Source organism: Anser anser (genome assembly GCF_964211835.1).
Source record: "Anser anser genome assembly, chromosome: 2".
NCBI classification, from domain to species: domain Eukaryota; kingdom Metazoa; phylum Chordata; class Aves; order Anseriformes; family Anatidae; genus Anser; species Anser anser.
The window spans coordinates 99,136,749-99,162,428 of record NC_139721.1 but is presented as its reverse complement, the minus strand read 5'-3'; the positions used below and the strand labels follow the sequence as shown (position 1 = coordinate 99,162,428).

General features: G+C 41.0%; 2 protein-coding genes across 7 annotated transcripts in view; one reads left to right on the top strand and one right to left on the bottom strand.

The window, feature by feature from the left end:
- LOC310893338 (uncharacterized protein) overlaps nucleotides 1-16,868 on the bottom strand; it is a 68,920-nt gene extending 52,052 nt beyond the window's left edge. For 2 of the 5 annotated variants that reach the window (XR_014578913.1, XM_083822143.1), the window contains exons 1-2: nucleotides 16,730-16,862; nucleotides 97-153 (exon numbers count right to left, since the gene is read on the bottom strand). Coding sequence is in view for 1 of the 5 variants with exons in the window: in XM_083822143.1 (XP_083678269.1) it covers nucleotides 97-153; nucleotides 16,730-16,845 (173 nt within the window). In the remaining 4 variants the exon portion in view is untranslated. Of the gene's footprint in view, nucleotides 1-96; nucleotides 16,345-16,729 lie in introns of those variants that run through there. The other 3 variants (XR_014578914.1, XR_014578915.1, XR_014578912.1) reach the window with 2 other exon arrangements.
- BMPER (BMP binding endothelial regulator) overlaps nucleotides 16,822-25,680 on the top strand; it is a 150,098-nt gene continuing 141,239 nt past the window's right edge. For both annotated transcript variants that reach the window (XM_083822120.1, XM_083822119.1), the window contains exons 1-2: nucleotides 16,822-17,373; nucleotides 18,187-18,272. In XM_083822120.1, the coding sequence (XP_083678246.1) occupies nucleotides 16,974-17,373; nucleotides 18,187-18,272 (486 nt within the window). In that variant the 5' untranslated portion in view covers nucleotides 16,822-16,973. The remainder of the gene's footprint in view (nucleotides 17,374-18,186; nucleotides 18,273-25,680) is intronic.

Sequence of the window (25,680 nt, the reverse complement as noted above, 5' to 3'; positions counted from 1 at the left end):
TCAGGGATGAAATTGGATGAACTATCTGCACATCCCACTTTCATCTTGGTTTCACCAACTCCTGTTCTAGCCATAGTAAAGGTCCTTCCAACTCACATTTGTGCTCTTTTGGCAGGGTCGTCGACAGTTTCTGTGGTCTGTGCCAGACTTGATCTGTGGATAAAAAGGAGACATTTTTCAGGATCTCTTAAGCCAACAACTTTCATCAGCTCCATGTTTACTTTCAAACTCTTTGTATCCACCCCCAAAAACTAAACCACTTTGCACCAATTGTGCATCTGCTTCTTAGCCCTTTGATCCTGGTCTGGCTCAGTAAACTTGATATAATCATGTTTCATGGAGCCCTTTTCAACATTAAATGGAGTCAAGTGGCCAGGGAACTGGGTATGGCTTCTGATACCACTAGGACTGAAGTGAGCAGGGGTTGCCGATAAAAATGACTCTGTCCCCCAGGAGACCTCAGATACCTGTAAGCTGTGGTGCACAAAATCTTGCCTCTTTCCCAGGAAGGAAAAATCCTACCCCCTGCTTGTTACGGAGGGATTCTGCTGGCTGAGTTTTTTCATTCTGATCCCTCCCCCATGGTTTTTGTCAGGAGGGCAGTATCTAACCCATTGTAAATGTATCCTGCTGTGTTGTGAAAATTACACAATAAAATAATCTCCTGTAGTTTCTGTACACACCTCAATGACCAAGGAAAATCCATGGAGAACTAATCAATTACTGTAGCTATTAGGCTTAAACTTTAACTATAGATCTCAAATCTTCTTTTGTTCTCTTGTCAGTGGCTACTAGGTAATCTAGAAAAATCCACTGCTGTCTACCTTTTTTTTTTTTTTTTTTTTCCCCATGCCATAGAAGTGCCATTATGTTGTAGAATCCTGGACCAAAGAATCCTAAACTATATGTGTATAATATTACCTGGAGAACACACTACTGTGAGACTTTCATGAAATATATTACTCTTTCATAATTATTATTATTGAATGTGATCCCAATGCTCAGAGCTGCCTGGCTTCATTGGGAGCTTAGGGTAAACAAATAGGCACTCAGGTCAATTATTTCATAGGCTTTTATTTATTTTTTATCATTTTAATATGTAAGGCTCAGAAGCACTCTTATTTGTCTTTTCTGCTCCATGCTTTGTAAAATGAGGTCACATGAGACTCTTTCTACAGAAAAGGAAAAACATGGTGGTAATAAAGAAAAAAAAAAAAGCTAGAACTGTCTATAATAGTAATGTGACCTCTTTGTATATTGTACTAAATTGTGATATTTGATAGTATCGTCAGGATTTAAGAGAGAAATAAAGTTGCTTTGAGTAAAAATTACTTGATTTCCCCAAATGCCAAATAGTCCAGCTAATTCAGAGGAAGGAAGTCGTTGAAATGTAGTCATTTACACAGCATGCTAAGAGAAAATATTGTAAAGTAATTCTTAGCAGATCTCAAATGTAGTTTGAATTTTTAAGAAAGTTCTTTTTGGCTGGAAAAAAATCAGGCCAGTTACAGGAAGTTTTGGAGTTAGAGAGTCGACCAACCGAAAAGTGTCAGGAAACATTGCTAGGTGAGGAGGACAAAATGTTGGGTTCTCATTGACAATGTTTCTGAGGCCAAGAAGGACATTGCTGAGTAGTCAAATGATTCTGAACAGGATTTTAGAGTATGCCTGATCAGATGTTCTGTTAATTATAAGACTACAGTGTGGTGGAGTCATTAATATAAATGTCATATCTAGAAACTTAATGATTTATTCTGCAAAAAGATTACTCATATAAGAACTGTATCTTTCTGAGCTTAAATATGCAGTCTTCTAGAATAAATATTTGAGGAGAATTTATATTTTTAGTTGGCTCACAGATAAAAATAAATTTTAAACAATCATTTTATTAAAATCAGTTTTGGATACTTATATCTAAAGTGAATTTTGTAACATTTTGAAAACCGTACTGAGGGTCATGGCAACTTTTTTATTATATTTGTGCTGTAGCATTTTGAAATGCATTTTCTAAATTAAGTCATAACATAAAATATATGCATTTTATTTCTGTTAAACAGGTAAATATTTTTTGTATTATTGTATTATTTTCTGATTGTTATCTTCCAAGGGCTTTTCATTCATTTTGTTTTTTTTTGTGCTGTAGCAATTTAGAAAAACAGATTAAAACAATTACTACTCTGATGACAAAAATCTGGAGATTTGGTCTCTGATGATCTTTTGGGCTTTGAACACAATGCTGAGTTCAAACCAGGGCTTTTCTTTGCAGCTCCAGATTGATTCTTCTGTCCAACTATTATTAAACTATGACACAGAAAAACAGCATTTCTTTATTTTCCAGGAGTTGAATTTTGCTTTATAATGTCTTCTTTTCTCTTCTTCAGCATTTACTATGCACAGAGTTTTAGAGATAAGTTTCAATATTCCTCTGTTGCTTATAAAGAGTAATTTACTGCCATAAAACAAAATTTGCTGAGCAGAGATTTTATTTCTATGTCAAGTGCTTTCAGCATAAAAACTACAAGTTATACATTATATTGAATAAGCATTTTTCTTTCTTATCAGAATATCCTGTTTATAAATACTCTTTTCAAAATACTGTTCCGACGGTACTGCAAAATATATGACATACTCCTGAAAGCAAGCTTCTGTATTGCTTCCTTGAAATTAACCGTTAGTTTTCCATAGCTTTCTAGTCACCCTTTGACATCATGCTGCTTTGTTCATGCACTGCCTTGTAGCATAGGATTCCTCCAGTATTTGTGTATCTTCATATGCTCTTTGCAGCTGACTTGGTTCTTCCTCCACAACTCAAAGGATGTTTAAGTTTAGATACTTGAATGTTTAAGTTCGCATAGCTTCTCATTTGTATGTGAGCCATAATCCTCTTGAGGTGAGTGAATGCCCTCAGGTTCTGAAGAAACAAGCAGGAGGTCAAGGCATGTGGTGTTCTACTAGGCTGGGCTTAAAATTAACGAAAGTGACCCAAATTAGAAGTGCTATTGAATGCATTGTTTCTATGAGAATTTATTCTAGTACCTCAATGGACCAAATTCAATACAAGAATTATATTCATATAAAGATTAGAAAACATTGCTTGGTTTACAGTCTGAAACTCTTCTCTACTTGTTCATTTCCTGTATTGTAAATTCTTACAGTGGTCAATAGTATCAGAAATGATTATTTCTGTCCTTCTTTGCAAGATGACTAGCTGTTTTCTGCACAGAAGCTGCTAGTTTTGGGGGAATATACAGGAGACCAGCAGATCACAGCAAAGACACTTACCAGTTTTATTAGCATTAAATGTATAGCAAGTGATTTTATTAATTTGGGGATGAAAGCCTAAGACAGTTAATTGTTTTGACCTTGTATTTTCTGACAACATGTCCTGGTTGCCATAACTTCGTATCTGCTGTAGCAAGGAGTACAAAGAAAATGCAACATGCAAGCAGTTTTAAATAAATATATTTGTTATTTTAAATCACTGCGGTATTTTCCAGGAGTTTCATGTTGTCAAAAGCAGGAAAGGGAGTAAAACATTATATATTCTTAGGTACTCATTGTAGGTTGATGCTTCCTTTACATAAACTGTCATGTGCTTAGATTTACTATGTGTGTATGGGGCATGCATGTTTGCAGATGAACCTGCTGTATTGAAGATTTCAGTATTCATCCTCATTCTTAAATTGAAAAGATTGAGCAAAATTATGTTTTTAATAGTGGAAAAAAAAGCTATAAAACTAACCAGGAGCCCTGGAATAGATCCACATCCTCAGGCTACAGGATGTAATTGATGTTAACTCTAGTGGGAGTTTTTTCCACTTGATATAGCATGAGCACATTGCATTATTCACTTGTTTGCTACTTTACCACTTCAACACTACACTCATCATAAAAAATATTTCATTTTGGAAATTATTTTTGGCAAAAGCAGTTAAGACTCCAGAGGAAAATGATAACAATGTTTGATAAGGTATTTTGATTCATCCTTATGAGCAGAATAGAGACTTGGAGTGCTTTGTAAGTGGGAATGATCATTGCAGATCACAGTTCACCCTCCACCACAGCTTCAGCTGGGTGCAGACTGACAGCACATTCAGCTGCAGAAATAAGATAAAAGCTCTGTTCTGATTATATAAGCTGTTGCCTGATCAGTAATCTTGAAGGAAGGTCAGTCATCCTGAGTCATTACTGTAAACTGATTAGATGCCCAGATCTACCTTCATTTAATTTTACTGAGTATTTTGCCATAGATTTGGATGGGAGAACATCCATACTCCTCTACCGGAGGCCACATGACACTATAAGATGACATATAATCATAGAATCATAGAATATCCCGAGTTGGAAGGGACCCATAAGGATCATCAAGTCCAACTCCTGGCACCGCACAGGTCTACCCAAAATTTTAGACCACGTGACTAAGTGCACAGTCCAATCGCTTCTTAAATTCAGACAGGCTTGGTGCAGTGAATACTTCACTGGGGAGCTTGTTCCAGTGTGCGACCACCCTTTCAGTGAAGAACCTCTTCCTGATGTCCAGCCTAAACTTCCCCTGCCTCAGCTTAACACCGTTCCCGCGGGTCCTGTCACTGATGATTACAGAGAATAGGTCACCTGCCTTTCCACTCCCCCTCACGAGGAAGTTGTAGACTGCGATGAGGTTCCCTCTCAGCCTCCTCTTCTCCAGGCTGAACAGGCCCAGTGACCTCAGCCATATAAGCACAATTTACTGTTAGCTAGATGATGTAATAAATTATGAGGATTGCTCAGAAAGGTATTATTCCCCAAATACAGTATCTGTGAGGATTAGCTAGTCAGTATTTATTAAACAACTTCTGCATTCCACCCTAGAAGTGATTGCTTCTCTGTAGACAGTGATGCTGCATGTTAAATAGGCCCTTTCAAACTGAATAGAATCTCAAAACACTTTATGCAGGTTACTTCAGCCACTTCTGAGATGAAGTCACTCTCAGGATGATGTATAGCAGCTTTTCGACAACACAAGCAGCACTGTTAAATAGTTTAGGAAATCAAGCAATGAGCAGCATGCCCCCCTTCTGCTCCCCGGCCAAGAGAGTATGGGAGGGAAGTATTTCCAGGACATGTTCTGTTAGGAAGAATGCTCTTAGTTAATTTGGCATCTAATTAGCAGAAATCTTGGCCCTCTATCTGTTAAAAAGTTGCCTTGTTTTTTCTAAACTGATGTTGTTGTTACTATTTCCTCAATTTCATGTACTATTCAAAAATTGGCACCTCCAGTCTCCTCTTATTATACTGAGACATTTTATCATTGTTAATGAATGTAGCATAGGTGCCATTCTTAAAAACTTCAGGAAACAACACCAAGGTTTTTGATCCAAGGACAGATTGGATCAGTCCTTACTTTGCTAAATCTCATAAGACTGTATCCCAAAGCCTACAATGTGTTTGGGGGAATAACTAAGTTTTTTACTATGTTGATTTTATTACTTTATTCATTTTAAAGTGGTGGTCAAGCAGCAGGAAATGGATGCAGTGATACCAAGCAGCTTGATATCGGTAAGAGAAGACTGAAAATGAAGGTGTTTGTGTGCCAAACAACCAAAGAAGAACATGGACGAAAAAGGACTGGCCTTTCAGATCAACTAATGATTTATCATTGCTGTATCGGTTGCACCTATTTAGTCCCACACCACTGTAAATCAAGAGTCATAGGAAAACAAGTCCTAGCAGAGGTGGATTCTAATTTCTTACTGCAGGATTGGAGAAGGTCAAGTGTGATCTTCCATGAAATTACTACAGGTAAGGTTAGCAAAAACAAGGTGGAAGAAAGTTGTGGATGGTACACAGTATATTAAGATCTGATTTTATTTTTCTATTTCTGTCTTTTTTTTTTTTTTTTAAACCAGATCATTCCACATTCAGCATTCATTAGCTCATCTCATGGGGAGAGGAGTCCTTCTCGTCATCCACATTTTTGTAGATAGCAGTCACTTTTGCAATTGTTTAATTTATTTCTTTCTCTTCTTCCTTCTTTTTCTCTTCTTTTTATACCCAATCCCACAGACCATAAACTGATGATTTCTCCCAGCAGCCACTTTGTACACGTGTTTTAAAATCCTTAAAGAAAGAAGGACAACTTGGAGCAAAATGAGTGTTTTGCTTAAACCTTTGAAATAAAATGTAGCTGTTCTTCTCTGGGATGAATACCATTGCTTTCAGCATCAGAAAAATAATGAATGGAAAACCAAATGTGCTCTAAAAAAGTTGAAGCTTTTTTTTTTTTTTTTTTTTTAAACGGCTACTGCCCAAGTATGTCATCCAATGGAGGAAAGTTGGTAGCTGCATTGTTTTTTGTAAGACAGCTACCCAGACGGTGATGTGATACCTTTTATTTGGCTAACCAAAGCTAAAATTAGAACTGAGCAAATAAATCCCAATGAGTAACAGAGTTGGTACATTTTAACCTTTCTTGCTTCTCATTACATGAACTTTTCCAAACCTGGCCACTGATTTTTGGCTTCCAGTTTTACAGCATGTTGAGAGAGGACCTGATTGCTAAGCCCGGTGAGTTTCTTACCTTCAGCATATCAGTTTTGATACCTGATCACACAGTATCTAGTAGGCACAAAATATAGTCTGGTCCTACTGGTTCAGGATTTTCACACTGACCAGAAAAACAATTCCTACAAATGCTCATCCACCTCTCTGTCATTGCAGATATCCGGCATACAAATCTGGACCCCAAACATCTAGTTGAGCTAGGCTTTAGGTCTCAAACCAGTGGGCATGTCCATCTCTCTGTGGCTAAGAGAGAAAGTGAATTCTGGCATTTGTCTATATGTTTATTTAGGTTGCTATAGTACAGATTTGTGATAACGTTTATGAAAAACTGCACACACTGAGAATTTTTATATAGGAGATTGTTACCAAATTACTTCCATGTTGACTTCTGATTGAAACTCCTTCTTCTATTTCTCTCTGGTCGTTGTCCTCACCACAGTAAATTTTTAGGCGTTCCCAGTCACAAAAGTTAAAGACCTGTTATTCCTTCTCCATATCACATTTACCCTTTCAGTAGCTACATTTTCTTCAAAGCCAGACACGTGCTACTGCAGGTGAAGGTGAAAAGATCAGACTGCCTGTAAGCAGTGAAGTTGTGTAACTCTTCCTGATTCACCTCCCAAGGGGTGTGGCAGAGCAGTTTCCAAAACAGTGAACTTACTCACCAGAGCAGCCAGAGGACATTTTTGTTAAGAAAAAGATAGCCAGAGGGTGTAAGTGAAAGGAGCACCCTTCCCCTCCTTAATTTCTTATGTCTACTTCATAGTTACCTGGGGCTAGTCTGTTAGTCATGGGGCTGCTGCGGTGGGCAGGTCACGGGAGTGGTTCTTGGCGAGGGTACAGCAAACCTGGGGCTAGTGTGCCCAGGCAGTCCTGGAGCAAAGTGCTGGCCCTTTCCCCTCTCCCCTCACATGCACAGGCTCCTCTGTGCTCCTGAACAGGGCCAAGCAGAAACAAGGAATGCTTCGTTTTACTTCCAAAGGGTAAAGCTGTCGCAGCAAGCAGCTCCAGCAGTGGCCGCATCCTGCAGTCTGGCCGTGCCAGAATCCCTCAAGACTCTCCACGGGTTCCCCCGGCTCTGTGCCTCTGCCTGGCTAACGTCAGAGGTATCATCTGGCCCCTCTTTATGTAATTTTCCACCCTTTGTAAACTGTAGCACCAGGCAGTGCTTTGAACACACTCATAAACCGGTGTAAGAGTTTTTAGTTGCAGAGGATCGCCTCTCCCTACAGGCTCCCGTATCTCTCTTCATCCTCACCGTGTGCCCACAGGGATGGCTTTGTGTTGACGTGCCGCCCGCCGTCTCTGTTAAGTTTGGCTCCGTCCCTGTCCCTCCCTCGCAAAGGCCCGCATTATCAAAGCCAAGTGATAATCTTGATTGCCCTCATTTTTTTAGTTACCCCAATTAAGCTCAAGGCCTGAGGCTCAGTCTGGGAATCCAGAAAGAGAGACTCCAGATTTTGAGAATTTGGTTGCGGGTGAATAGAGCTATTGTTTGGCTGCTCCCATGCTCATACCTTTGCAATCCGACCGGATTCTGTTAGCTGTGAAAAAAATACTTTGCACTACACCTCTTTTAGGAGAAAATAAAATACGGCTTTCAGAACCATCTTTTCTTGCTTGCTTCTTCTAGTTTGCATCATGTAAATTAAATCTGTCTTTTCTTAATCCTTTTCTGTATTTGGGCCAGCAGCTGAAAGCCTGCAAAAATATGTGCATTTTATCCTCTGTGCATTCTGTAGGAACAGCTTTACAAACCACAGAGACTATTTTAAAATAAATGGCCATTTTTTGAAATCCTATCATTACAAAGCTGAGAGTTGCTTGTTGTTCTCTGAATGTTTCATAGCAGCAAAATTCCTGCATTTTCAGAATTTCACTGTCTTTTTATACAGCTGGAATTGATCCAAAAGCAAAGCATGGAACTGTTGCTAGCACTAACTAGTCACCGAATGTTACTTTCTGTAATAGATGGCTTGTATTGTCATTTTGTGGCATGCTCAAAAGTCAGTTAATCATCATTAAGGCAGTGGGGAAGATTTCTTTTTTTTTTTTTTTTTATAGAGATTTACAGGAATGATCTTTAAGTACAATTACTTTCATTACTTCTGGCACAACAGTGCTGAAAGCAGTTCCATTGTGAGGTGGTGAAACCCTCAGTTCTGTGATTTATTATTTGATGTTTTTCTTTTGGAATATGAAAGTTTAGAAAGATAAACAGGTACCTCAGAACAAGTCTATATAAGAAAGTAATCATGAAAGTGAAGAAACACCACACTGGATGATCTGGTACGTAAAGGTTTGGGTCTCCATCCTGCAGGTGCTCCACACCATGCGTGTCCCCCCCATCCAAATCATGCTGGAAGGCAGCAAAGGCACGTAGCTGGGTCTCATGCCACCAGGGCAGCCCCTCACCTTTTCTCTGAAGGAATCTGGCTTTACTTTTGGGTTTCCATCTTTCTAGTTTTCATGATGCCACCGCCTCCTAAGCACAGCCTAGGAGACCTGAGATACTGACAGCTGCTTAGCCGAGTTGGTGGATTGGTGTAGGTCCAGTGCCAATTTGATCGTGAGAGCTAACTAAATGGGTCGCAACTGAGTGGGCTACCCTTGGCTTGCCCTGTGACTGCAGTCACATCCCCTGGGCCTGGAGGTGTGGAGGTCTCCGTGCACAGAGCTCAGTGCTGCATTGCTCCCAGAGGGTCAGGGACCTGAAGCCCACCTCCCAGCCACAGGGGACGCATCCCCCTTGGAGCAGAGCCTGTTCCTCGGGTGACCCAGCACTCGGTAAAGCTGAAAATGTGGCCACCCCGATGCTATTGCCACTCCTCTCTTGTATGGAGTTATCCTGGTTTGCTTAAGGAACCTGCTTCCACAAATGCTTGCAGAAGTGCCTTGCTGCCCACCGTGTTATTATTCTTATTGAACTCATCTGGGCTAATCCAATGTGTGAACATTTCCTGGGGAAGGCTCTAAATTACACAATCTACTAGCAGGGTGAGCAGTTTCCAAAGTATTTCCAGCATGGTAATACCCTTTCTGTTTAATAATAGCTATCTTATTTATTATCTAGCTTCCATACTGATACAAACTTGGCTACAGCCATACAGACTGACTTCAAATTAATTGAGATGTAAAAATATGAAAGCCAGTTAGAGTTTTAAGTAACTTGAAAAGAGTTAGTTTTGTGTTCTTCAAACTAGTTTAGTTAAAACTGAAAGTAAAACAAGCCCCCAAAGCCACAAGTTCTGTTCTGAAAATAGTTCATCACCAGCCAGCCTCTAAACAGAAATCATTTTGTGTCAGAATACCTGCCAGCCTCTACCTTGAGACTTCAGTCTGCATTTAAAGATAGCTGAAATTAATGGTGTACACCATGTAAATATATTTTTTAAATTCCATGAAGCCTTTAAACTGTTGATTAACTGTTTTCTTTGGTCACAAGTAATTCAGACGACTTGTTTAATCTGCTAATTCAGATTCTTGTTTAATCTGCTAATATATACAAGACATGTGACTAATACTTTACCAAAGTAAATACTTTTCCCTCTCTCTGTTCACCTTGTGCTTCTCAACAACCTATTTAGTGATATGCCACTGTCAGAGAAGTAGAGGCTTTGGCTGAAAACCCCTGCAGATCTGTGTAATGACACCGAAAGGCCACCTCTGGCACACTTAATGATCCTCTCCTCTCCTCCTGACAGAGCCACAGACAGCTGAGAGGCAGGCAGATGAATTGCACTCCCTCATGGAAGTACATTTTTCTCTGGCTCAAGTGGCTGTCTGTTTTCTTTTTGGTGAAGACTAATCTCCAACAGTAATCTGACCCATGTGAATCAGTAGTAAAATTAGATGGGTTTTTAATAACTTTCTTCTTGTTGCTGCTAGTGTGTTTGTTCATTTCTACATTTATTTATTTATTTATTTATTTTGTATACTCTATATTCCTAAACAGTAGACAAGAGTCTACTTTTGGGCTCAAGCACATGCAGAATATCCAGGGTTGAATTATCCAATCAGATTAGTGAGCAGTTCAGCATAACTGTGAAATTTTGTAACATTGCTTCTTTAATAATGGCTCTATTACTTATTATGAAACTCTGTAGCTAGCAGAATTTGCAACAGACTGGTGCAGTATTACCCTGATTTTTTCACATATACTGATGAAAAAGGCTGCTTGAGATTGTCAGTTCATTGCTCTATAAGTGAGGTACAATCAGTAGGACAGATCAGGTATTTTGGTAAATGAGTGTACTTACTTAAATCAGAAGCCAAGAAGAAAAAGTAGGGAGGATTTCTTACTTACAGCAGCTGTGATGTTGCACAGCCAATTTTCTTAAAAGAAAAGAAAAACTAATTCTTAAATTGCTTAAGCATTGTATCTGGAAAGGAACTATGATGAAGGGTTCTTTGTAATGCTCTTTTGTTTTGCTTCCAGATGGAATAAGGTATGTTGTACTAGTTGCAGGGACAGTAAAAGCGAATGCCCTGTGCATCCAAAGCCAGATGCACAAAAAGTACATTCTGAGAACAACCCAAGAGAGCGTTTCACTCGTGTAGCAGCAAGATATTAGCACATATGGATTAGATCGCTGTAAACAGATCTGTGGTTCAGGTTAGTTGTGGAAGCTGCTCCATCTCGTCCCTGCTCTGCGGCTGCACGCTGCGGAGATCTGCTCTCCCAACACTGCCATCTGCCAGCAATCGCCCCACACAACAGCTTGTCTTTTGTCTGCCATTGTCGACAAGCTATAACCTTTTTCTTATAGATGACTTAAAATTAATGGCTCTTAGTCTTCTTTCAGTCATGTGAGTGTGAATCAGGGCACCCACGTGAACAAGAGGAGGCTCTGACGTGACGTCTTACGTTCACTCCTCAAATGTCACCTCCGAGTTTTTAAGCCTTTATTTGTCATTTAGAAAAGCTCAGGGAGAAATTCTGCCACAAAACAAGAACAGCAGCAGGAAGAGCACAGCAACATGAAAGCTCCCTTGGGAGGGTTTTGTTAGGAGAAGTGATGAACTTACAGGATACATGCAGTTGGAAACTTGGCTTTTGGCAAACATACAAACCTTTGCCTTTCTGTGTTTGGTAGAGGCCGCTGCTTTTGAACTGGATTCTGGCTGGAGGGAAAAATCTTATGTCAGAATAAGCAAGCCTTTTTTTGTGCATTGGGGGGGTGGGACCAAGGGTTTCGGAGCATGCAGGGTGGCTGTCTGTAGTGTATGGAAGCTCCATCCTCATCTGCAGTCATCAGTCTGCCATTGGACACGTTTCTTGAGTGCTCGTTTCTTGCAGTCATTAGCTAGGAAAGTAACTAGGCAAAATGTAGGTTTTCATTTCTCTCACATTCAAAGTAAAAGAATACCTCATGCATGTCACTCTATGTGATTTAATTAGCTCTTATCCTTTATCGGGCACAGCAGATGTTCAAGGGTAACCTAACAGGAAAACACATAACTCACACAAAATATTTTTTTATTATCTCTGGAAGACAAACTGTATTTACAGCAGTGAAGTAACAAAAAGGCATGAAAGCATATGCCAGTTTATTCTGTTTGCTTGGCTTATAGCCTGTTTAATAGCTTCTGCTGAGTCTTCCATGGTTAAGACTACGTCACCATTTCTGTCATCACGTACTTTTTGGGTTTGTTTTTAGTATACTTGATAAAAGACTACAATGACCCATTTTCTCCATATTAGAGTGATATTTTCTTCTCTGTGTGGCAATCAAGGATTTTTTTCTTTAAGTTTTGTTGTTTTTTTATAGTTTGATGTACTGGTGGCATTTATATCCAGTTTAATTTGTGCTCTGTTCATTTGGTTTGCATTTCTACAAGTGCAGATGATGAGGATGATTTTGAAGACTTTTGTAATTAGAAACTCCTTTTTGTAAGGCTAACTTTTTCAGTTCTTAGAAAACATAATTTAAACAATAGAAGTATGCAAGTTTGACCATGCCAGGATGTTCTATGTTAATAAACTTTTAAAATGTTACTCATTATCTTTATCTCACCACAAATAAATTAAATGCTTTGCATGTTCCAGGAGTTTATGGAAAACTGTCAAAATGATGAGTTGTTTGATAAAATTTATAAACATTTATTCAAGTAAGTCTCACTGTAACTTTTAGATACTTTCTTGTACTTTTCTTTTATTTAAGGACTTTGACCATATGTCATTTTTAATTCAGTTACAGTTTTAAAGTCTCTTAGTGTGGTCTCCAGCCCTCATTTACATCCATTTTGGTTTCTGATTATTTTGCAGTAGGGGGGCTTGTCAGGAACACCTCTTTAGTATACTTAGGCCAGTCTCAAGTTTTATTATCTCGTGGAGGAGAAGTGGCTATATAAGAAATAATGTTTGTTCACACTGGTAGATACTCTTAACTTTAAAAGTGATTAAGCACAGAGATGAATGACCAATGTGCATGAGCATTTGAAAGACAGCAGTGAAGACAACTGGATGGTGAACAGTAGAGTAACTCCCCTCCGTTCTCCCGCATGGAAGGGTGACATCCACATTGTGATTCTTTGTGTTACTACCAAGCTTCCCAGTTGCTGTGTGTTGATGCACTGCGGTAATAAAATACTTCCCCAAAATTAAAGGTCTCGGCAAGAATTGGCACGGTTGAAGCTTATCGTTTCCATAGCTCCATTTACAGCAAATGTGTGTGCCCTTCTTTTTGACTGTGTAAGTTATTGGATCAAGAATACTTATGTTTAGTAAGGGTATAGTAACAACAGAAAGGGGTAAACTCAATCTGATGTGCAAACCACCTTCACTGTGTATGCATTGCCTTGCAAACACAGATATTCAATGTAGACTTCAATATAGCATTTTTCAGAGGTGTTTCCCTCTTTATTTTGAGAAGTCTCATAGATATTAAGAAAGTGCATTAAAATAATGCATAACAACATAAAAATAATAAAAAGGGACATTTCCAGTACCAAAATATACACATTCCTATGTAGCATGTTTATTGCATACTTTCTCGCATGGGAAGGGACCCTTACGACCACCTAAGCTCAAGACCTAGAACAGTCAATTTCCTGAGCAAAAGAAAATATTTGTGAATTCTAATGATTCAGTGCATCCCCTCAGTTCTGGAAGAGCTCTAGCTAATAAATAATGGGTCTTCTAGCCATTTTGACTTGCCAGTAAAACAGACAATCATGAAGAAAGACATGAATGAGATTGCTGTCTTCTTCACTGTTATTATCATTAACTGTAGATATCTTTTTTTTTTTTTCATTTTAGGTGGGTGCTAAGTTGAACTTTTATTATCATCAGCTAATGGCTAACATTATTAACCAAGTATGGCTGACCACTGGGAAAATGTCACTGGAGAAAAAGCCAAATGACATATGAACTAGATATTTGTGGACATCAAATACTCCATCAAGCTGAATGAAGCCAGGCTGACCACTAAACAAAATGAATGAACATACCCCCTCAACAAGAAGCGATACTATGTGATGCTTATGCAAAGGAGGTAAGATTTTCAATCACACAATTTTATTTTATGCTAGCAGTTATAACAGAAGTCTCTGTGCATATCCAATAGCAGGACACAGCTTTCAGTGTGACCCCCTGATTTTGCTAAAAGTTACCACAGCTCTGAATTTTTTATTTTTTATTTTTTTTTAAATAAGTACCCATTCAAACAGGGCTGCAAAAGGAAATAAAAACCAAACCCGTGAAACTCTACTTAATGCAGCATTATGACCAGAAAGGATTCAGACCTCTGGTAAGACAGACTTTTCAGAAAGGCTAAGGGAGAGGTAAAGAGCTGAGACAAAGCCTGTACCTGTAGCCCTGAATGGGTGACACTAAGGTGGGAGGATTACAAGGCCATGTTTCCCTTCCCTGCTGGGCATCACCTTGTGAGAGATTTCAATTAGAGAGCGATTTTTCCCTGAGGTGTGTCACCGTTCTCAACACCAGGGAGAACCAGAGGTTGCTCCTAACCGTGAGCATTTCCCCTCTTCCCCAGTGAGAGGGGGAGATGGGGAACCAGGGCTCCAAGAGACTCAGAGGCAGCATGAGTCCTCAGCAGGCTCTTCTGCTGGGCACCCAACAGCTTGTGAAGTGTAGTGTAGACATGGTATGTCACGGCTTAGGCTGCCATTTCAGCAGGTGTTCCAAGCAATGAAGAAAAGGGCAATTCCTCCCCCAGATACTGATGCAAGCCAAAGAAAGGCAATGAGCTCACCCTGTGGAGCACTCACCATATTTTCATCCCACAGATGCTGTTTCAGAGGTAAGTTTTAGGCTGAATCAGTGTGTTGGAGATGCTGTAGCAGATCTGTGTGCATTGCTTTGTAACTGTCCTGCCTTAGGTATGGTTTCATTACATGCTCTTGTTAACTGGATGAGTTATAGCATGAATTGAGTGTGCAGTTCAGTTGCTGTCACCTCTTGTCTTCATTTGACAAAAGAGATGAAACTTCTTGTGTTTGTGGAGTATTTTAGCAAGTTCCCTGCTGTTATTTGGAAGCCTGGATTGTTATTTGATGCCCTCATGATTTGTATGTTTCTCACACCAGGTGACATTAATATTTAATTAATTTTAGACCATCACAAAGAGAAGACTCAATGCACACAATGATGTAAGTACTTTCCTGTGGTAGTTGTCACTTCAGAAATTATTAGGGTAGCAATGGCTGTTGCTTTAGGAGGTCTGTGGCTGCACTGGAATTACAAAAGGGAAACATAACCACTGATTACAGATAGAGAGGCAAGAAAAGGCCAGTTTGCCAATAGATTCAGTACATCTTTCCAATGGGGAAAAACAAAACAAAACAAAACAAACAAAAAAACCCCATGTGGACAAGTGAAAATCTCTTCTGCAGTAGAGTGTAATATGTACCTCCACAGGCTCATCTATGTGTAAATGAAAGAGAATAATGAATCATTTACGAGAATATATGTATATATATATATTTGGGTTACATGCATTATATTTATGCAGTGATCCCAATTATATTTTTGTAGAATACAAATACTCTCCTCCCCCCCCACCCCCTTTTTTTTGTGTGTGTGTTTCCTTTAATGGCAGCTAAATTATCCTATCTGCCTATGCAGCTTCAACCTGTACAGATTAAGGCCGGGAAAAAAAAAAAAAAGTAGTCTTTCTTGATAGAGAAAATTTTGCTAGTGATTTCTACAAGTTTACCAATATCACTTTTCTGTAGTCCCTACCATAGGCAATTGTAGCTATTTAAGGACTTTGGCTTCCTACCATAAAGGTAGGTGATGGTAGGTCTTGGAAATGAGGCGTGCATATCTCGCATTTTAGAACAATGATGCAGGCTTCCAGAGGTCTTGGCTTTGGGGCTTAATTCTTAAAATGAACAGGTGAACCTAATTGCCTTGCATCTGACTGGGATGTAAAACGTATTTAAAGCAAAAGTAGTCCTGTCCTGCCTGCACCTGATTTGCCACTACTGTAAGCTTTTTTGAAACAGCAGCTCACATCCCCAGCCCAAAGCAAGCACACAAGAACGTGTATGAATCTGAGAGCATTTTTCAGCTTGTCATCAGCCTGGTTTATTTCTGGGAGCGCTCCTTTCCCCCAGCGAAACATCGCCGTGGAAGGAAGAGGACCGGCGAAGCGGGCTGGTGTGTGACAGCAGCGGGGCCAGCCGTGCCGGACCGTCCCGGCGGTGGGATGCGCACGGAGAAGCTGCGTGCGAAAACGACCCTGAAGCAGCGGAAAGCGGCCGTACGGGTGGGAAATGTCACCGGAGGGACCCTGAAGGCTCTGTGGAGCCGGGGCCGGCCGGGCTCGGCGGACAGGTTCGGCTGGGAGGAGGCGGCGGCAGCGGGGAGGGAGCGGGGCCGGGCGGGGGGAGCCCCTCGAGGGGCAGCCCCGGGGGTGTGCTGCGGAGGGAGAGGGGACAGCACAGGCGGTGGGGAGGGAGAGAAGGAAGGAGGGAAGGAAGGAGGGAGGGAGGGAGGGGAGAGGGGAGCTCCGCGGCCGGGCCGGCGGCGCGGAGAGCCGGGGAGCGGAGCCTCGCCGCGGCGCTGCCCGTCCCTCCTCCTCCTCCTCTTCCTCCTCCTCCTCCTCCTCTCCCCTGCCCAAATGGCACCGCCTCAAGCCCGCCGGAGGTACCTGGCTTTGCGCTTAGCACCGGACCCGCCGGAGAATCCGAGCTTCCTCCCCTCCTGGCCCCCCGTTACCTTTCCTCCTCCTCCTCCTTCTTCCTCCTCCTCCTCCTCCTCCTCCTCTGCTCGCCCCGACGGCGCGGCCGGCCCGGGCGGTGCTCGGCGGGGCCGGGGAGGGAGTGGCCGGGCATCTGCCGGCAGGGGAGCGGGGTCTGGGGCTGGCAGCCCGTCCGTGCGGGTGTGCGCCGGGGGGGAGGGCGGCGTGGGGGCCGGGGGGTGCCGGAGGAGGGACTATGGGGAGAGGAAGGTATAAGAAGGGATGCGGGCAGGGGAGGGGGGTAATGGAAAGAGGGGGTGCGGGGCCGAGGGGCAGGCGCTGACAGCTGCTTTCCCTGCACCCGCAGTCCCCTCCCCCGGTGCCGCCGCGGGGTGGGACTCCCCGGCGGGCCGGCATCTCCCTTCCCATCCCCCGACGCCCCCCCCGCGACCCCCTTTCGCCCCCTTTTCCCGGTCGGTGCTGGGGTGGCCGCTCCGGGGGCGGCCGGGCTTCGCCACCCGACGGCGCGTCCCGGAGGCGGCGGCACCCCAGCCCGGGACAATGATGCCCAGGCTCGGTGGGGACCGGGTGGCGACGGCACCGAGCCTCGTCCCGGCCGCCGCCGCCGTCCTCCTGGGGGCCCTCTGCCTCCCCGGGGCGCCGGCCTCCTCCCTGCTCACAGGTAAGGGGGCGCGGGGGGCGCGGAGCCTACCTGCTTCAGCCACACGCCTTCGGGTCCCCGCGGGGACGGGGGGGACCGGGGGGCTGCGTGTGTCACCGCGTGGTTCGGGGCAGGTGAATGAATGGAGGAGCTGTGCTCCCCCTCCCTCTCTCCCACTTTGTATCCCCCTCTCCACCCCCGGGTTATATTTTATCGATATCTGGGGCATGCAGGGAAACGCTAATTCAATTCCCAGCGCGAGCTCTTAGATTTCGAGAAGTGATTCCAACATGACACAATACCGGCTAATCAGCTCTAGGGCCATAAAGGGATTTCTAATTTGATTCCATTTGACAGTCAGCCTGCTAATTTTGACTCACTTGCCAATTGGCTGTCACGCATTAGGAGGATGCTTGGTTTAGTGCTTGCACTGAGCTCCTGATCCAAGTCCTCGGAGTGTAATGGACAGTCTTCTACTGATTTCAATGAGCTCTGGATCTATCGTTATAGAAGTAGCCTGCTTTGCATGGAGTACTCGTTATTCTCCACACGTCATCTGAGAAGAGAAAAAGCGTCCTTCTTTGCTGTAACTGGGACACAAAGAGAGTCTAGGTTTGTGCACCAGTAAAAGGCCAGTCATTTCCCGGTTCCCTTTGGAATCTTAGAGAAATGCTTAGCATCCTTGATTACTTCAAGTGGGCAAATTGAGGCAGAATTTAAAGTTGAAGGCCAGGAACGGAGCACGGGTTAAATGAGAGTGACAAGGACAGCATCCAAAACCAGATGGGGGAATTGAGATACGTCAATATTTTTTATTTTTTATTTCTCTTTCAGGATCCGTTGCAAAATGTGAAAATGAAGGGGAAATTCTACAGATACCATTTATCACAGACAACCCTTGTATAATGTGTGTTTGCCTGGTAAGTTTGGATTTCAGATAATAAGAACATTCAGGCCTGTACAAAAAGTAACTGCACAAAGAGGGGAATATTTTACATAATCAGATCTAGGGTACCTTTGCGGCCTTTACGTAACAAGAGGTTATCTCATCGCTGAGCTAATGGAAAGTAATCCAATCCATGATCTGGCAATCATTTCTTTGATGTTAAAACTCTCAGGCACAAAGTTATATGTGACTTTAATATGACATTGTGAAGTTGCATATATTGTGTGAATTCAGAGTGAGAACTGTTCTCACAAAGTCAGAGGCAGTCGCAGAAACCTTCGGCTGTAGCTCACAGAAGAGGGTGAAAGGTAGGGTTAGGAAATGCTGGTGCCTGCAGCTGCCACGTGCTCGATTTTGCACGCCAACAGCTGAGGAGCTGGCACAGGAGCGCAAGGTGAAGGATACGACATGGCTATACGTGCTGTAATGCAAAGACAGTGAAAGAACAGGTCATGCTTTTATCAAAAAAGCATCCCAGGATTTTTTATTCCCAGGATGTCACTGGCTATTGTGCTGGGAATGCAGTAGTTAATACGTTTCGGGGAGAAACATTCCCTTTTCTTTTAACTTTGCATCACAGTTAAGCATTTTGGGAGCAATTCAGCTGGACAAGTCAACACTTAGGAGTTATTGAAAAATAGTTATTCTAAGTAAAACTTTGCACAATATAGTTAAGAGAAAGCCATAAGCGTTCACTTGCTGTTGGATGCAAAGAGAAGTATAGACCAGCAAGCACTACATTTTACATTTGGGAAGTTACAGAGTAACTCAATGTACAGAATCTTTCCTACTTTAGGACTGAAACATCGAGAACCCTCCACTTCTATTATTGCTATAAATAAAATTATCATTAGCCAACATAATTATAAGCCTGTAAGAGACTTAAAGAATTGTTTCAGACTGCATTTTAGAAAGCAATTTTGGCAATTGTAATCCTAAGCCTGCTGAGTTTGATGCGTGTCACTGCACTGACTTCTGTAGATTTTAAGTGAGGCCCAATGATAACTTTTTAGCTAACAGTGATAAAGAATAAATTATTGATTCTTCTGAGTAGAGCCGGGTGGGGAAAGGAGGAGCGTGGGATGTGGTGAGTAGAGAAATCAAAGGGAAAACAAAAAAAGACATGAAGCTGTGTTTTATCATGGATCACCTTCCCAAATATGTCTGCCACCACTCTTGCTAATGGAAGCTGGTGTTAACCAGCGAGGAAGCAATTTATCTGTGAAGGAGCAGAAGTTCAGTCTTGGGCATCAGGGCAATAATGCATCAGGGTAAAATTCTTATATTTATAGATCTCTCTAGACCTTGGCTTATTAAATCAATGAGCACCCTTTTAGTGCACAAATATGAAGAAGTGCAAAAAACATTGGATGTAAGAACTCTAAATCTTTGTGGTTTGTAGGCTATGCTTTAGGGAAATGGCAAGTGAGGGTATTTGGTTCCCTTTAACACAAGAAAGATACCACATTCTCTTAGGAATACGGATGCATAATGAGTTACTGCAGTTACCTGCGTTGGATACACTCTATTTTATTTCTGCCAAAGGATAAATGTGATCTCTCTTTCTTAAGTTAGAAGCAGGGAGACCTGGCAGAGGAGAAGGAAACTGGTGTGGAGATACTGACTTTAACACTGTGCAGCATCCGAAGCAATTGTTTATTGGACAGCCGATTGCTGAAACCTTTGTTCAGGCCTGCCACAAGGGAAAAGATCAATTTTACAGGACTGAGGAGAGCAGAAAGAAAAGAATTAATGTGGTGATTTGTGAGCAGGAGGGAAAAGAGAACCAGGTTTCCTTCCACCCAACTAGAAATATTGATTGTTTAACAGTGATTCAGTGAGGAACTTTCTCTGGAAGACTGATCATCCTCTACAAGGGCAAACCTGATGGATATCCATATTGTAAGAAGCAAGCAATTAAAAAGAGAACTTAATCAGTTGTTCTGGGAAGAAAGCAATTGCTGCCCAAGAAGAGACAGAAAATTCTACAAAGGGCACTTGTCTTAAACACAACAATAAAGAAAATAACTGAAAAACTGGATTGGATAATGACAGGTCTCCTCTTGTGGTGATACCTTTCCATAACTGCAAGCTGTCATAAAGAACTACGCTAGTTATGGAAATCTGAATGGCTCTGAGAAGAAAAGGAGTATCTAAATAATGTCCTTCCAGGTCTTTGCCACCTCAGAAATGAGAGAAGACTCAACTGAAATGCTGGAAACTAATCATCAAAAGTTTTGCAGAACTGACTCTGCAGGTTGTGGTCTGTAGAGCACAGGGATGCATCCTAGCAAGGGAGAAAGAGGGAAGCAGCATGAGCAAAGCAGTCTCCAGCTCAGTTTCTCTTAACAGGCTAAATTAGTTGGGAGGGCAAAGGAAGGTATAAGACTCTAAGAGCAAATGTGGTAAAAACTGGAAACTCTTAGTTTATGAATAAGTTGCCATAACTCAACAAAGTCTGTAAAGTGCAATTACAAATGTAATTCCTTATATACCACTGAGAAGCCTTGGTAGAAAGACCAAAAAGAAAAGTTGTCTATTCTCATTGATTAGCGGAGACCAAGTGGACTGATTTTCATGGTAGGAACATGAACAAGAATATAACAAGTAGAACAGACGCTGGCTTCTGAGGGTGCTGCTTTACGAAAGCTTGTAGGTCCTGTTTGAGCGTTATTGGTAGCAAAAACCCCTGAACCTTGAATACAAAAGGGACACTGGTGGGGATCTTCTACAGGCAGCCAAGTCTAGTTACCAAATGAGATAAGTTCACTCATGAGCATCTGCTGTAACGTGTGGAAAGAGAAGTTGTGGTGATATGGGATTTCAGAGTGGAGAATGTGCTGGAGATTTTGTGTGCAGCACATAGTAAATAATTCACTTCTAAAGTATAGGTAATGCTTTTCTAATAAAAAGGCACTGTAACCACCATGCAATAACACTGTTTTGGACATCCTCACTTCTCAAACTGAAACATGGATTGCGCGGAACGACACTGGTGCTTGCCCTTAATATAAGGAAAGAGAGGTAAGACTAAGAGTGTGTGTATGTACACTGTAGCTCTGTATGTGAGAAAAATCAGCAGAACAAGCCACTAGAGTTAATACTAGACTTTTCATTTTGTGATGATTTCAAGTGATGATAAGATCAGAAGTATGTTTTGGTTATGACTATGCAATTTTGCACAGAATTAATTGGATGAAAATCTGTAGTTAGTGATACAGAAGAAATAAGACTAATATCCTGTGATCCCTCAGTCAAACTGTTATGAAGCTGCAGGACATAGAAATATTTTCTTGTAGGAAAGATGAGAACTAATAAAATCATTGCAAGCTTTTACCTCTTAGTTAAGGCTGATAAAGTTCTTTCAGCTTTTGCCTATTGAGTGTGATTACTTGTTATGGTAAGTTTTGACAAGATCAAAATCTGGAGATCCCTATGTTATAAATTATATGTCTTTGCTTTTATGGTCATAATGCCCATAAAAATGGTCATTTTAAACATCCATAAAGCAATAGTTTCAATATGAGCTTTTACAATTACACTTTACTGCTGTTATATTGCTGTCCAAGTAATCATCTCTAAGCACTTAATAAACATGGATGAATTTGGTCTCTAAAGAAATGATCATTAATTACAGCTGTCTGCAAGAAGTGGCTTTTTTCTCTGTGTGTGTGTGTGTGTGCGTGTGTAGAAAAACATCAAACTCAGAGACTGTGGTTTATCCACAAGGAATTTCTTATGGGACTGTGATGAAAGCTCAGGTCTCCTAACTCCTGCTCTAATGGCTTGGCTACAAAACCATCCCCTTTCACTTCATGCACTTGCACTTTATGAGTGGATGTGGGTGGTATAATCACAGTATTAATAGATTAATTTTCTTTTCGTCTGTCTGACAATGGGCAGGCTGTGCCCATTTTTTGTACCAGGTTTTTGGCATCTGCTCTCCTGAACTTGTTCTAAGACGTGGATGAGCAAAGGCAAATTAAAGCTGACTTTTTGATCCAGAGGTTTTGAGAACTGTGATTTATGTCTTTACTAGAGCTAGTGTGCCTTTGGTCTTGTGCCCACTTCCACTTTGAATGTCTGTGGTTCTGCATCTCTGAGGAGATACGTTATCTCTGGAAAGCTATCACATCACCTGGCTTTCCATAGGGTTTGAGATACTGGAATAGCACAAAGCAGGCTGAAGGCAACTGGAAGTACCTGCTTTCTTGTGTGTTCACGTTATATGCTCTTATACGCAGAAGCTGGAGAAAGTGCTGGCATCCTTGATACTTAGAACTAATGATTATAATGGACACATGGAAGTTTTGTTGGAAAATTGTTGTTTTGAAGTTAGGCCATATAAAGAGTTCAGGCAGTCCTGCTTGTGAAGTGCCACTGTAGTATACCATGGTAGTATACCATGTAGTATACCACTGTAGTATACCATGGTTGACTGGCCCATTGCAACCACATTCGTAGCTCAGGACTTCTCAGATGCAGGGATGGAAAAGATTCCTGTAAGCTGCAGCAAGCTCTGTATCAAGGGAAGGTGGACAATGGAAAGGAAATACTGGATGTAACAAGCAGCGAAAAGGACTATGCAAACCAACTCTCTGAAGAAAAAAAATATTTTTGCCAAAGAGAAAAAAAGACAGGAACTATTATTTCATATAATTATGTGGTCCTTGACAGTAGGAAAAATGAATGTTAGAGAACATATGATTGTGAAGTTATTTTTTGCTTAGTGGTCAGTAGTTAGAAAAATCTCATGTTCTGCTGGTTTAGAAAATCAAAGTGGTGAAACTGCGGGTTATGAAGTTGAATGAAAATGTCTGGGTTTTAACGAATCTGTCTGAATTGGCATGAGGTTTATAGGTAAAAACATATAATCTTGATAGTATTCAAAATAGAATTATATTGATTGAGTTTGAGTAATAGATTCTTTTATTCCAGTCATTAAATGCTTTAAGACTGCAAGGGATTATAACTAGACAACCTAATGCAAAAATTCTCCTCTAAAATATTCTCACACATCTGTGGAAAAATGTGTTTATATCAATCCATAGGAGCATTTTATACACCTTCCACAGTCTGGGGAAACCAAACTCTTCGTGTCTGGCAGATGCAGATCTTTGTATTTCTGATGTGAAAGTATTATGCTGAGAGTAACAGAGGCCTGATTGAATTTGTGCTAATAGAAAATGAACTTTATAAATGTGAAAATTTACCACATTTTGGTAAGTTTTGGACTTTTTGTAGTGCAGATAAATACTGAGGATTTTGAAATGTCAAGGGGAAAATGCTATTAATGGAGAATCAGGGGAACATTTGATTACATTTCTTTTATATGTGTGTGAGCATATAAAATAGGCATGGAATATTTTAAGTTCAACTTTGGTACAGCACAGTAAATGACCAAATGCAGTAGAGTTTTTGTTGGTACAGCTTTTTGGCTGGAAGGTATCTAAAACTCAAAATAGAAGTAGTCTCACACCTGATATTATAGCATTTTCTTTCAAGAAATATATACTTCAACATACGCGTGGAAAAGACATAAAAATGCTACAGTCCGTCGGAAATAGGTGAAATGAGAACCTGTATATAATTACAGGATGAAAATGTAAATACCCCACAGAACTGACTTAGCCTGAATTAAGCTTCTGAGTGCAGAGTGTTTTGAAGGTGAGATGAGCTCAGCAGTGACAATGATGATAGGTGGTAGTGGTGAAGAGAGCTGTGCCATTTTGTGCTCATGTATCATCATCTGCATGAACCCTGAACATTTTGCCAGAAGCAAGCAGCGATCCAAGAATAACCTGTTCACCGGCCAGTGGTGGATGTAGTTTTAAAATGAATGGATCAAAAATGCCAGCTGAAAGTGATAGGTGAGAAGCCAGGAACTGCAAGGAAATAGATAAGTGCACCTTAGGTAATGGTGTCCTGCACATTGCAAGAGCTTATCTCAGTTTGGCAGAAAATCATTCTTTTGTCAGGAGAATGAACGGTTTTATCTTCAGTGTGTTCTGCGGAGAGAAAGTCTTTTTTTTTTTTTTTTTTCCTAAATACTTTAGAACAAAGTGAGTTATGTAAAGAAACAGCTGATAAAAGCCAGTGGTGATTGTGACAAACCACATCTAAAAGAGTGCCATTCCCCACCACTTTTCCCTTCCCCCTTTCCCTCATGCCTGCACCTCAAACTTGCCAACTGCACCTGAGGAGTGGTAATCATATGTCTCAACCTTTTATCACCAAAATCCAGAACAGAAGGAAATAAATGTGAGCCAGAAAGTGTAACCAAGTGTTGGAAACTTGAGAAAAGTTTGGAGACAGGAGCTCAGGAAACAAGAAATCAGAGTTTTGCTTGGCATAAGTTTTATTCAGCTAGAAACATCATTCTGTAGTTTAAATTTCCGCTTTTAAATCCAAATGTGCAATGTAGAATTTGACCTTTGGTCACAAAAAAATTATGTTAAATTTGTCATTATAAGATGTAGTGTTCTACCTAGCTTGAACCAACTGGGTAGTGAAACCAAGTGCAACAAACCAAAAAATAGAAGAAAGAACCTCTGTCCCGGTCCTCCTTGTACCCTGTAAAAGACCCAACTCCTCATTACAGGTTAAAGCAAGAAAGCTACTAGATTTGCTAGGATTCTTTACCTATAACATAGCTGATTTCTGTGGCACAATACACAAGCTAAAAATGCATAACTAGCCTGAGAGCAAGTGTTTGACACATGTTCAGTGAAGATGGCAGTGTTTTCGTACATCAGGATTCAATTGTTGTTGCGTCAAGGTATAATGCAGCCCAGATGACTTTTAGTGGAGTAGTGCATATTTAAAAAAAAAAAATCATCAAACAATTCTTTCATACCTATTTTATTTAATATAATTTCAATAGTTTACATACATCAACTACAGAATCTACCAAGACTGCATCTTCTTTCAATTTAAATATTCTTGGTCTTTATTACTGCATAATATAATCAGCTTTCTCTTCACCCACAAAAATAACAAACAAAGAGACAAAAAAGCCTAAGATATAGTAGTGTACTGGTAGTTTTCAACCCCATACTACTGCAAAAGAGAGTATTGTTTTGATTGGTGTTTAAAGGGTTCCTGGAACACCAAACATGCCCCAGCATGATGAAAGCTTTATTAGTTTTTATCCAATTGAAAAAAAAAAAAGATACAGATATATATGCCATCTCTTAAAGGAGGAGGGGAAAAACAACAACAACGACAAAAAACAAACAAACATAACAACCCCAAAATAAGCTCAGAAAACAAAACAAAACAAACAAAAACAAACAAACAAAACAAAAACAACCAAAAAAAACAACAGATAAAACTCCATGTCTGGTGCAACTGGGTGTCCCATATGTACTTTCTCAGAGAGA